Below are 12400 nucleotides of genomic sequence, written 5' to 3' on the forward strand. Positions count from 1 at the left end.
CAAAGTTCGAACCCGATGTCACAGGGTCATCCGCTGGTGCAGGTCGTGGTTCCATAGAACCTTTGCCCAAACCTAGGCATTGAAGAGTTAAAGAAAGAAAAGGCGAAACAAATAGAAGTGTTAAGCATCAAGTTGAAAAAAAGGTTACCATGGTTCTGCACAACCCACCGGTCCCGGGATAAATCTGCCCATGTCCGTTCTTCGTGTAAGTACCGGCTGATGATTACGTCAACCCACTCGGGGAAATTCTGGACTGCAGAAGGGATCCATGCCTCGGCTGCGAATTTCAAACAAGTTAAAAAAGAGAATAAGAAAAAGGGCTCGGATACGTGCAAAGAAAACACGTTTAAGGGACTCACGTTTGTCATTCCACTTTTCTGGGAAAGGCATATACTCCACCGGGATAATATTTGCCGTCCTAACCCGGACAAAATGTTCAAGCCACCCTCGGTCTCTATCCACATTGAGACAGGAAAGGATCGGGTTTCGGCCCCGTTTGGAGACCTTTATCACACCCCCACGAAAGATCCTCGGGCAGTACAGCCGAATGAAGTGTGCCAACGTGAATTCTTTATTAGCGTTATTTGCCAATAGACGAAGGCAGGCCACGATCCTCCAGATAATTGGCCCAATTTGGGCAAGGCACACATTATACGTCTGGCACATCACAACTGACAGGATCAATAGAAGGTTCTAGCTTGAGAGTGAACGGGTACGTATAAACATACAGAAACCCTTCCCTATAATCGGTGATGGATTCGTCATCACTGGGGGCAAACACCTGCACCGGACGTTTGTCCATCCACACTCGGCCCGAACCCGAGGGAGGCGATCTTCTTTAATTGATGAGGGAGAACGTCTCACGTCGAAACCCCTATTTGATGCTTGTACCTCCTTTTCGACTGCAAATTCGTAGTTATAATTGGGCTTCGACGGTATTATGTCCATGGGCGTCGGTTAAGGAAGTGTCTTACCTCCGGGTTTAGGAGCAGGTGCGGTACCCGGAGATGAAGCCGAGGGTACATTCTGGGAAGCAGAGTCGGTGTTAGTTGACATCTCTGTCAATTATGAATTTATGAAAAAGTTGGTATGAAGATTTGAAGGTTTGAAGAAGATTTGAAGATCGAGATAAAGATTTAAAGGCGAAGATGAAGGAATGAGCTTGAAAGTTTGAAGGATTGAAATTTCGGGTTGAAGATATGAAGGTTATGGTTCAGAAAAAGATAAAGATTCAAAGAGTGAACAAGCTGAATATTAACCAAGGGATCGAAGATCAGAGAAGTTGAAAGTGAAAAGTGATAGGAAAAAATGCGATCAAATCTTATATAGACAATTCACCGTGGCGGTTACCGAGGCCAGCCAATCGAGAGATGACAAGTGTTTGAGAATTAATAAGATGTGATTTGAAGCGACATGGCTTGAGGCGGTTTCCGAAGTTGGCCATTCGGAATGGGACACGTGGCCGAAGTCAGAAGGACGTGACGTTGCGTTTGCCGCCTATTTTGAAGATAAGAATGGACTTATGAGACCACCGGTTTGAGACTTTTCCACTTCCCGTCACTTCGGTGAAACTCTGATCCGGAAAGTGTGGGAATTATCTGTATTCGGTAAAAACCGGGTCAACGTATGACCGATGAGACCGGAGCCAAAGACAGGTCAGAATGGGCACGAGCATGTTCAATCTTGCTCCACACCGGGGGTGTTGTACCCGATACAACTGGCCCGAGCCAAAATAAGCGTGTCCGTTGGCCCGGATAGTCCTAGCCCAAATGAGCGTGTCCGTTGGTCCGGATAACCAGTTGTGAGGCTGCCATGCGTCATAAAACCATTTTGCTATTCGCGCTGATAACCGTATTGTTACATCCCGTACTCTTGTACGTTGGATTTGTCATAAGCTAATCGACATAAGTTCAAGGACAAGATAATTTTTGAGGTTATAAGTGGTTATGCTAAGTTGAACAAGTTATACGGACTATATGGAATTTTGGTCCTATTCAAGTATGCAAATAAATAGATCGGTGTATAAAAGTTTGAGGCCCCGAAACAATTTAGGACTTAACAAGTGTGACAACGGTGATTGAGAATAATATTTGGTGTATGTATAAAGAGGCTATGGATTAGAGTTCTACCACATGATTTGATGATTATGATAAGTAGTATATGAAGTGTGTTAAAAGTGGTCCATGTTTAAGTGAATTGAGACAAAGAAATTAATTATGTGCGTAATTGGTCAAATGAAAAATTATAGCGGAGGACAAGGTGTTAATTAAGATTATTGAATAAATATTACGGGGACATAATTTATGTTGGAGATGATAAGTGGCCGTAGCTAAACTAAGGATGGTATTAAGTAATTTATAATGGGATTGATGAGTCAAAGTACCTAATGTGCAAGAAGGACACGTGGAAAGGCATACAATTTCAAGTTTACACCTTATCTTTTGATTCTTTACTAACTCGCGTTTTTGTTGGGAAGGGTCCCAAGAGAATATTGTATGATACCATTAAGAGGGACTATTTTCAGTTGCCTTTAACTGAATTAAAAGAGAATAAAAAGGGACTGGTATCTACGGAGCTTTGGAAGAAAAAAACGGACAGAGGAATTGCTCACGGCTTCGATTTCGTTGTTCCATTTTGTCGTGTTGTTGAATTCGGGCTTTCTTTGAAGTGAAGTAAGGTAGAAGAAGAATAGTTCTTGCCATATAAGGTAAGAATCCTCCTCTCCTAGGTATATTTAAATTAATCCAGGCCATAGCTAAATTGTGGGATGAGAAATACGGAATTAATAGCGGGAAATCGTATTTTCATGTTGTTGTTGGCTTATGGGCTGTTTGGTGGTTGTTTTGGAACTTGTTATTGTTGTGTTGTTGAGATAGTTTCCTTGTATATGAAAAGTAGTGATGTTGTTATTGTGATGTGTTGATGTACTTCATGAAAGTGGAGGAAGGAAGTGTATAAAGATATCGTATATGAGCGCATATTGGACGGGTTCTTGTATATCTTTGTGTTGTTGGTAATTTGAGTTTAAGGAAGATTTGAAGAGGTTGTGGTTGCATTTGTTAGTTTTGCTGGTTGTATTGTGATGGTCGTGAAATAGGAAAAATGTTGTCCGTTTCATTTTAGAACCGAATTATTTCTTGAGATACGGGGTATACTAGCGTCGCCTAAGTTTATACATGCATACCTTTGTTATAGGGTTGGCGTAATAGTTACATCGAGTTCATTGTTGGATCGTACTAAAGACTCGAGGTATGTAAGGCAAACCTTTCTTCCTTTGACATGATTCTTGTTGTTATTCATCCTATATGTACTCCCTATGATTCCATTCTTAGACGAGTAAGGTCTAACTGTTTCTTATGATGGCTTATTGATATTGTACTCCTATTCATTCCGGGGGAACACCCATAAGGTGCCAAGTTGAGTTGTGTATATGGTTTTACTAACGATTTCGAAGAAATGAGTTTTATACTAAAGGAAACATAAAGTTTGATTTTCAAAACCACTCCGAAGGGGGCGCGAGATTTTACTACTTCATTTCATTTACGATTTATGTTTACATTCTATAGTATCATCCCTTTGTATTGATATGATCATTTATTCTTTGGGTAGGGCAATAAGATGAAATTGAGTAGAATATAAGTAGTAAGAATTTCATAACAATTCTATCCTCAAACCTGGAAGTATGTCCTCTTAAGTCTAGTGAGATGCAAATTTGATAACTTCTTATGAAAGACTAAGGCTAATAAATGGATTGTGATGAATTTATTAGTGACTTACGATATGAATTGAAATTGATATTTGTGGATTGAGTTTGTGTTGATATAATGGTGATATTAAGCCGGAAGCGGCTGCCCGAAGGGGCCATCATTATTATGCCGGAAGCGGCCGTCCGAAGGGACTATTGTGATACTAGCCGGAAGCGGCTGTCCGAAGGGACCATTATATTAACATGTCGGAAGCTGCGTGTGTTGGATTGCATTACTTACTTAAAGATTGTTTTGAGACTTCGTGTGCACATTTATGTTTCTTCCAGCGAAGGCTGCAAGTATTGAGTTAGATTGTGATTTCTTCTCTTCTAAGTCAAATTATGATTATGATTTGTTACCACCTTACATACTCAGCACATGATCCGTACTGACGTCCTTTTTCCTGGGGACGCTGCGTTCATGCCCGCCACTCCCGCATTGTTTGGCGTTAAGTGTATAACTAGGATGCTTGGACGTCGGTTGGGATTGGCAAGTTTCACCTCATTCCGGAGTTGTCTTTGAGTCATGTATAGATATGTATGATTATGGGTATGTCGGGGCCCTTTCGACTCATAATGTTCGGTTTACTTCTTAGAGACTTACGACGACAGGTGTCTGTGGTATGTTTGTCGAGATGTCGACAAAGTGATGTCAGTTGAGTCATTTGTGGGTTTTAAAAGAGTATGTATTTTAGATGATTTCAATTGGTTTAAAGTACTTATTTGATTGAAAATTTTCATAATTGTTATAAAGATAATGATTTCTATTTGGAAAAGTTTTATATTCTTAAAAGTTTTTGAAATGATAGGTTTTGATAGCGCGAATGTCTGAGGGTTCGCTCGACTCTGATGAGAGTCGGGTGCCCGTCACGCCCTATTATTGTTAGGGTGTGACACGTGCGAGTGTCAGACCATACGGATCAGTCTTATCCTTTTTAGGGTTTATTCATAAAAGCTTTTTGTATGGTACTAAGGGCCCATGAGGAATACCTGTAAATAGAGGGCAACCCTCCCCTTTTTTGGGTTAGCTTTTTTTCTCATATCACAATATTGTAACCATCTGAAATATAAAAGCTCTCTTCAAAGTATTTTGGTCCGGATTTGTATTAGTCATCCACAACTGATCTAATCCATCTTCATTATTTAAGCATATTTGGCACATCTCATTTACGATATATTACTTATACACACATATATAAATATAATCATATACACTTCCGTAGACATTTCATACCAACTTAAAAGATTAAAGTTCATCCATATATCCTATTTCACCACATACAAATCTAATTGTTACCCGTAATTAGGGGTAAACAAACATATCCCTTTATTTGAAAGGGATAATAAACACCCTTGACCTTAAATCAATGAGCGAACATGAGTTGGGTTATTAAATATATTTTTAAAATATAAAAAATAGCCCTCATTTAGTGTGGATTTATAACATGTAGTTTTTTTCAATTATTAAAAAAACTTAAGTATATTATATAAAATCTTAATTTTTCATACCTTCACTTTTTCCCTTAGTTTTTCTTTTGATTTTCTAAACCTTTTTTGGCTTCATGAGATATTCTTTTTGTAGAATTTCAAACTTAAGATATGTCTTGATCAATCTTGTTACTTGTACTATTGCTAGTAATGAAATTTTAATTCTATTAGTCAATTTTTTTGTAACACAATTATTCTATTTTCGTGTTAGTTTTACACATAAGTTCTAATTATTTTTAGAAGTATTTCTTGGGTAATTATTTCCAAAAAAAAAAAAAAAAAAGTAACAATTTTGAATGATAATACAGTTTATAAGCGATACAAAATTCAAATTTTTGAAAATGTTAATTAGAGTATTCTTTTTATTTCATACGAAAGATGAATGATGAGTTAATATTTTTTTACTTCAAAATTTTTAGGTATATTAAATGAAATTACTCATTTCTGTACGAGATCATTAAGAACTTTTAGTTAATTTTTTCAGTTTTGAGAAAAACATGTAATAGTTGATCATATTTGAAGGTTATTTTTGACATATTAAAATTACATGCAATGATTAAACTCGATTTTGGCTGTTGATTTATGATAACGAAGGGATATTGTTTGTTATACCCAAAAAGTTAAAGGGGATTTACTCGCAACTGTTGTTGTTAGTTTTTTTTTTTTTTTTTTTTGTGAAGAAAAATATATTAATATTAATCTCCACGAACCACCATTACAATGTACCACTTCAGAGGAAAAGAAAACCAAATGCTATTTGCTTTAGAAAATAATGGCAAAAATTAAAAAAGCTACTCGAACTGGGGATTGAACCCATGACTTTCAGAATATAAAGATAACCTTTGACCAATGCTCCACTCAATCTATTATGACTATGTGTTCACTTAGTTAATATTAGATATAGTTTCAGAATTATACACATAATATATCGAGATTAGTCGAGTGACCATGTGTTCACGTGATCCAAAATTTACACACAAATTCGCCCCTGAGTGTAGTAGTGCTGCCAGTGCTCCCATAACGAGCTCCCTGCACCCTCTGCCCTTTGTGATTCTATCTATTCTCCTCAAAAAAAATTAAAAAAATAAAAAAATCTATTCTCCTCCATATTCCTTTGTTGTTAGCTTTTAAATAACCTGAAAATGTACAATTTTATTATGATGTGTGTCTGTGTGTATGAAGGTGTTTGGCTGCGTACAAAGTTTAAGAGATAATGGAAGATTTTGATACTTGTTGTCTAAAATAAGCTATAGAAGTTTGAAGTTTCTATAGCTATAAATTATCTTATTAAGGATAAATGAGAAATTTGAATATAAATTGTTACTAAATATAAAAAAATATCATTCTTTTTTGGACGACTAAAGAGAAAATTAAGTCACGTAAATTGGGACGAAGGGAGTAAGTCATAATTACTGTCATATCAGTAATGTATTTGATGTATTAAAAGAGTGAAATTTATAAATTGCCTTTATCTCACGTTCATATTATTCACTCCATACACATAAGATTAACAATCCGACATCTAATCGTTCTGTATTATATCCTATCGTTCCCATGTCTCCAAATTTGGATAAAATTAATGGAGACTTCAAGATTAATTATGGCCTGTCTATAGCTTTAATGATGTTTAGGGAACAATAAAAGCTATTAAGCAGGATAGCTAACGTACACCAAAAGCTTCAATGGCACGAGGAAGGAAAAGAATCCACCACCACCACCACCGCCGGAACCCACCCCGCCGAGAGATCCCACACCCACACCAATGAGAGATAAGAGCGACCGTACTGTTACGCCTGAATCGGGAGTTCCTCAAGCCTTAGCCCCAGGGGCGGATCTACTCAGTGGCGTGGGGATGCCACGCCACCCGCAAGCTTCGGACGAAACAGTACATATATATAGGTATATATACATAATGTATAGATAAATATTAAAGTGGCACCACGATGACAAAGGCATGCCGTAGTGCCGATGGTGAATGGGCCGTACGTACGCCCTTCAATACGCGGGATCGAACCCCCGTAACTACACAATTTTTTTTTTAGAAAAAATTAAATATAGACAAAGACATCGACAAAGCGTACCACGCGAGGTACAAATCCTCTTATTCTAATCGAAAGAAGTACCACGTTCTATTCTAATCTCTTTCTTTTTCTTTTTAATAATTTGTGTTGACTTAGTTTCAATTATTAGTAATTTAGTTACTACTTTTTAGTTACTACTTTTTAGCTTTTTTATTTCAATAGTACTACTTTTTTGTTTAGGTATATAAACTTTACAAAGATAACTTCTTCTCTCTCATCAAATCAAGAAACATAAACCTAGTTCTTGGGTTCCCCCTTTCCAAATCAAAATCAATACGGCAACCTTCCAATTCCATTGCCAAGAACCTCCATCTCCAAAATCGATCAATGATGCAGCATCTTCTCCAAATTCCATTGTTGTATGTCTCTGTTTGTCTCTCTTTCTTTGTTTCTTTTAGTTATTTACTTGTTTTTTGTCTATTGGAAATTTGAAAGAAATAAACATTAAAAGAAGATTTATGGTGCGAATGTGAAAATGGTATTTGTGTGCAAATGGACTTGAAGGAAACTAATATGCATTTATTTGAATGTGACATTGAATCGTGATATCAACCATCAAGGCTTGCTTTGAGTTTTAGGTTCATAAAGTACTTTTTATCCATTTTGGATTCATTTTTTTGCGCGGACTTAAACACAACTAAAAGTCCGCCCCTCTCCGACTTTTACTTAAACACAACTAAAAGTCCGCCCTCCGGCAGACTTTTACTTAACACAACTAAAAGTACGCCCCTCGCAGACTTTTAGTTGAACATAACTAAAAGTCTGCCGGAGGGGGCAGACTTTCCCTTGAAGCATATATATATATTTTTTTTAACTTTTCAAGGGAAACTTTTAGTAATGCCTTAGCTAAAAGTGTGTCCCATAAAACATAACTAAAAGTATGCGGTTGGGTTCCCCCTTTCCAAATCAAAATCAATACGGCAACCTTCCAATTCCATTGCCAAGAACCTTCATCTCCAAAATCGGACAAAGCAGACTTCTCCAAATTCCATTGTTGTATGTCTCTGTTTGTCTCTCTTTCTTTGTTTCTTTTAGTTATTTACTTGTTTTTTGTCTATTGGAAATTTGAAAGAAATAAACATTAAAAGAAGATTTATGGTGCGAGAATGTGAAAATGGTATTTGTGTGCAAATGGACTTGAAGGAAACTAATATGCATTTATTTGAATGTGACATTGAATCGTGATATCAACCATCAAGGCTTGCTTTGAGTTTTAGGTTCATAAAGTACTTTTTATCCATTTTGGATTCATTTTTTTGCGCGGACTTAAACACAACTAAAAGTCTGCCCCCTCCGGCAGACTTTTACTTAAACACAACTAAAAGTCTGCCCCCTCCGGCAGACTTTTACTTAACACAACTAAAAGTCTGCCCCCTGGCGACTTTTAGTTGAACATAACTAAAAGTCCGCCTGAGGCGTACTTTCCCTTGAAGCATATATATATATATTTTTTTTTTTTAACTTTTCAAGGGAAACTTTTAGTAATGCCTTAGCTAAAAGTGTGTCCCATAAAACATAACTAAAAGTATGCCCCATAAGGCGTAAGTTTTCCTTAAGGTGTGCAAATAGAAATACAAAATTAGCACTTAAGTGATTCCTTCATGTTTACAGAGAAAATTTACTTCCAGCTTTACGTGCTTCATAACTGTGAGTTGAATATAAATTTTATTTTGTAGGAAGTGCTCCGATTTTGTGAATTGCGATGGATAAGTTTCTCACAAAATTCAATTGTTCTCAACCAAGTTCTAGTACGGATGCCAACAGTTCTCAACTTATAAATGAGCTCAATTTAGGATCGCTTGAAGCCGATCCAGGAGAAAGGGTACCCATTGCCGAATATAACCCTCGAATTCGAGATGAAGTGAGGAGACATTATATTCAAACAGGGCCTTGTCAACCTTTGCTTAAAAAAATTCCTTCAACTCAAATAGGAAATAGAGGTCGTCAATTTGTTTCAAATTGGTACAAAGGTCCACATTCTAAATGGTTGGAGTATAGCATGAAGACAGATGCCACATATTGCCTATGTTGTTATTTGTTCAAAAATGAATTTGTACATGGAAGTGCGGCTGAGTTTTATACGAAAAATGGTTTTAGGAGTTGGAATAGGGCTCTTGAAAGATTTCGTTTGCATGTTGGTGAGGTTAATAGCGTCCATGATAAATGTTTCAAGAAGATGCTAGATTTGTCAAATCATGATCAATCAATTCAAGTTGTTCTTGAAAAGCATTCCGAGAAGGAAAAAAGTGATTATAGAATGCGTTTGGAAGCCTCAATTGATGTGGCAAGACTTCTTTTGCATCATGGGTTGCCTTTTCGAGGTCATGACGAAAGTGAAACTTCAACATATCAAGGCTTCTTTCTAGGATTTTTGTGATGGCGCGGGACAAACATCCGGATGTGGGAAAAGTGATACTAGAAAATGCTCCACAAAATGATACTTTGACTTGTCCTATGATCCAAAAAGACATTGTCAATGCTTGTGCAAAAGAAACGGTGAAAGCTATAATTGGAGACTTGAATGGAGATTACTTTGGTATATTAGTGGATGAGTCCAAAGATATCTCACACAAAGAACAAATGGCTCTCGTGTTGCGGTATGTTGATAAGAATGGTGAGGTGGTAGAACGATTTATCGGTCTAGTCCATGTTAGTGATACATCGGCATGCTCATTAAAGAAAGAAATCTACTCTTTGCTTTCCAATCACTCACTAAGTCCATCTAAAATACGTGGACAAGGTTATGACGGAGCTAGTAATATGAGAGGAGAGATAAATGGTCTCAAAACTTTGATTATGAAAGATAGTCCATCGGCATATTACATTCATTGTTTTGCTCATCAATTGCAATTAACACTTGTAGCTATTGCTAAAAAACATGGGGATGTTGAAGACTTCTTTGATCATGTTACTAATGTGTTGAATGTTGTTGGAGGATCTTTTAAGCGTAGAGATTTAATTCGTCATCATCAAGCTGAAAAGTTGGAGCAGTTACTTGAATCAGGTGAAGTTCATACTGGACGAGGACTAAATCAAACGCGCGGACTTCAAAGACCAGGTGATACTGTTGGGATCGCATTTCAAAACATTAGATAACTTTATTGTTATTTTCTCAACTATTGTTCATGTGCTTGAAGTGATTAAACATGAAGGTTCCACCTCAAGTGATAGAAATCAAGCAAAATATCTTTTGATTGAGATTAAAACATTCAAATTTGTTTTTATGCTTCACTTGATGTTGAAAGTGTTGGCAATGTCAAATGAGTTGAGCAAGATTTTACAAAAAAAGGATCAAGATATTATCAATGCGGTGGAGTTTCTTAAGATTGCAAAAGAAAGATTGCAAGATATGAGGGAAACTGGATGGAAGCCTTTGTTGGATGATGTTTCCTCATTTTGTGATGAACATGATATTTTGATTCCCAAGTTAGATGAGTCTTATTTTCCTGGAAAGTCAAAGCGTAAGTCTTCTGGTGTTTGTTATTCACACCACTTGCGTATTGAAATCTTTTGTGCCGTGATTGATGTGCAACTTCAAGAGCTTAATGATCGTTTTGATGTAGCGAGTAGTGATTTGCTTCTTGGGATGGGTAGCTTGAATCCAATCAATTCTTTTGCTAATTTTGATAAAGGTAGAATCATGACTTTAGCAAAGTGTTATCCGGATGAGTTTGATGAAGTACGAATTCGAGATTTGAGTTACCAACTTGATACTTTCATATTTCATATGCGAAGTGGTAATCCCAAGTTCTCCAACTTGCAAGGAATTCGTGATTTGGCAAAAGCATTGGTTGAGGCAAATCTTGTGGATACTTATTCACTTGTTTATTTACTTGTGAAGTTAACTCGATCTTTACTCCGTTGCAACCGCAATCGTGGAGAGAGCATTCTCATCCATGAAGCGGATCAAAAAATGAAGTGCGGAATAGCATTGGTGATCAATATTTGAATGATTGTTTAATATGTTACATAGAGCGTGATGTATTTACAAATGTAAGTAATGATGTCATCATTGATCATTTTCAGAAGATGAAACCTCGTCGAGGACAATTGTAAATGAATGATGGATATTTATGATATTAGTAATATTAGTGGAACTTTTATGCTTTTCTCTTCTATATAGTGCTATAAACAAATGTTTCATCGGAAAAGACGAATAACCCGAACCAAAGCCCGAAAAATGAATAATCCTTATCCGACCCGAAGCCTAAATTGATTGAATGGCGCATGGCACCCGGAAACTTCAAATCCTGGATCCGCCTCTGCTTAGCCCCCATTCACTTCGGGCAATGGATGGTGGGCAGAGGCAGTGGCCCTACTGTGCTACAAAGACCAAAATCAACGACGATAGGACAGCCACAAGGTACCCCACTGAGCAGTCCTGTCAAAGTGGAAACTCAACCGGATCCAAAAGTGACGACCCACCCACAGGTGACTCAAGCCCTAGAGCAAAAAGAAGAAACTGAGATGGTGCGCAAATTGACATTTTCAGCAGGTTCAAGTGCGATTAAGAATATAGATGAAGAACGGGAAAGGATAAAACCCCCATCTCTGGCTGAGATTGTGAAAGGGAACCGCTCATTGCACCAAGGTAAGAAGCTTGACTACTTTCCGCCTACTATTAAGGATGGAATTAAAGTAGTGAAGCTTAATCCAGCTGGAATTGAGGAACAAAAGGAAAAATGGCAAGATGCACTGGTGGGGTTTGTAGTGGGGGGGGGGGGGGGGAACCCTACGTTTAAGGAGATGCTGAGGTTCGTGTATGGAATCTGGAATTTTGTTGCTACACCCCAGGTTTTCCTACATACAGATGGCTACTTTATCTATCGATTCGAAAGTGAAGAGGACAAGGAAGCTATGTTGGAAACAGGACCGTATACGTTCAATAGTCGACCCCTGATTGTTAAGCAGTGGGAGGAGGACTTCGAAATTACTGAGGAGTCATCTAAGCTGCTCCCTATTTGGGTAACTTTCCCTAGTCTACCCATACAATATTGGGATATTGAAAACCTTGGAAGAATTGCTAGTTGTTTGGGGAAACCCTTGTGCACAGATAAACTAACAGCTCGAGGGGAAAGAGTGTCAT

General features: G+C 37.4%; 1 protein-coding gene across 1 annotated transcript; it reads left to right on the forward strand.

Annotated features, from left to right (window-relative positions):
* The first annotated feature begins 9690 nt into the window (after positions 1-9690).
* On the forward strand, positions 9691-11263 carry LOC132062349 (uncharacterized). Its single transcript, XM_059454933.1, has 2 exons — positions 9691-10372; positions 10467-11263. The coding sequence occupies exons 1-2, from the start codon at positions 9691-9693 to the stop codon at positions 11261-11263; spliced, it is 1479 nt and encodes a 492-aa protein (XP_059310916.1).
* Positions 11264-12400: the final 1137 nt, after the last annotated feature.

Source organism: Lycium ferocissimum, chromosome 7 (assembly GCF_029784015.1).
Source record: "Lycium ferocissimum isolate CSIRO_LF1 chromosome 7, AGI_CSIRO_Lferr_CH_V1, whole genome shotgun sequence".
In the NCBI taxonomy this organism is placed as follows: domain Eukaryota; kingdom Viridiplantae; phylum Streptophyta; class Magnoliopsida; order Solanales; family Solanaceae; genus Lycium; species Lycium ferocissimum.

Bases quoted from the DNA above. Each gene is read 5' to 3' on its own strand.
- LOC132062349 (XM_059454933.1), top strand. From the start codon at position 9,691: ATGGCGCGGGACAAACATCCGGATGTGGGAAAAGTGATACTAGAAAAT. The intron at 10,373-10,466 runs GTGATACTGTTG...TTAAACATGAAG, and splicing joins GCGCGGACTTCAAAGACCAG to GTTCCACCTCAAGTGATAGA.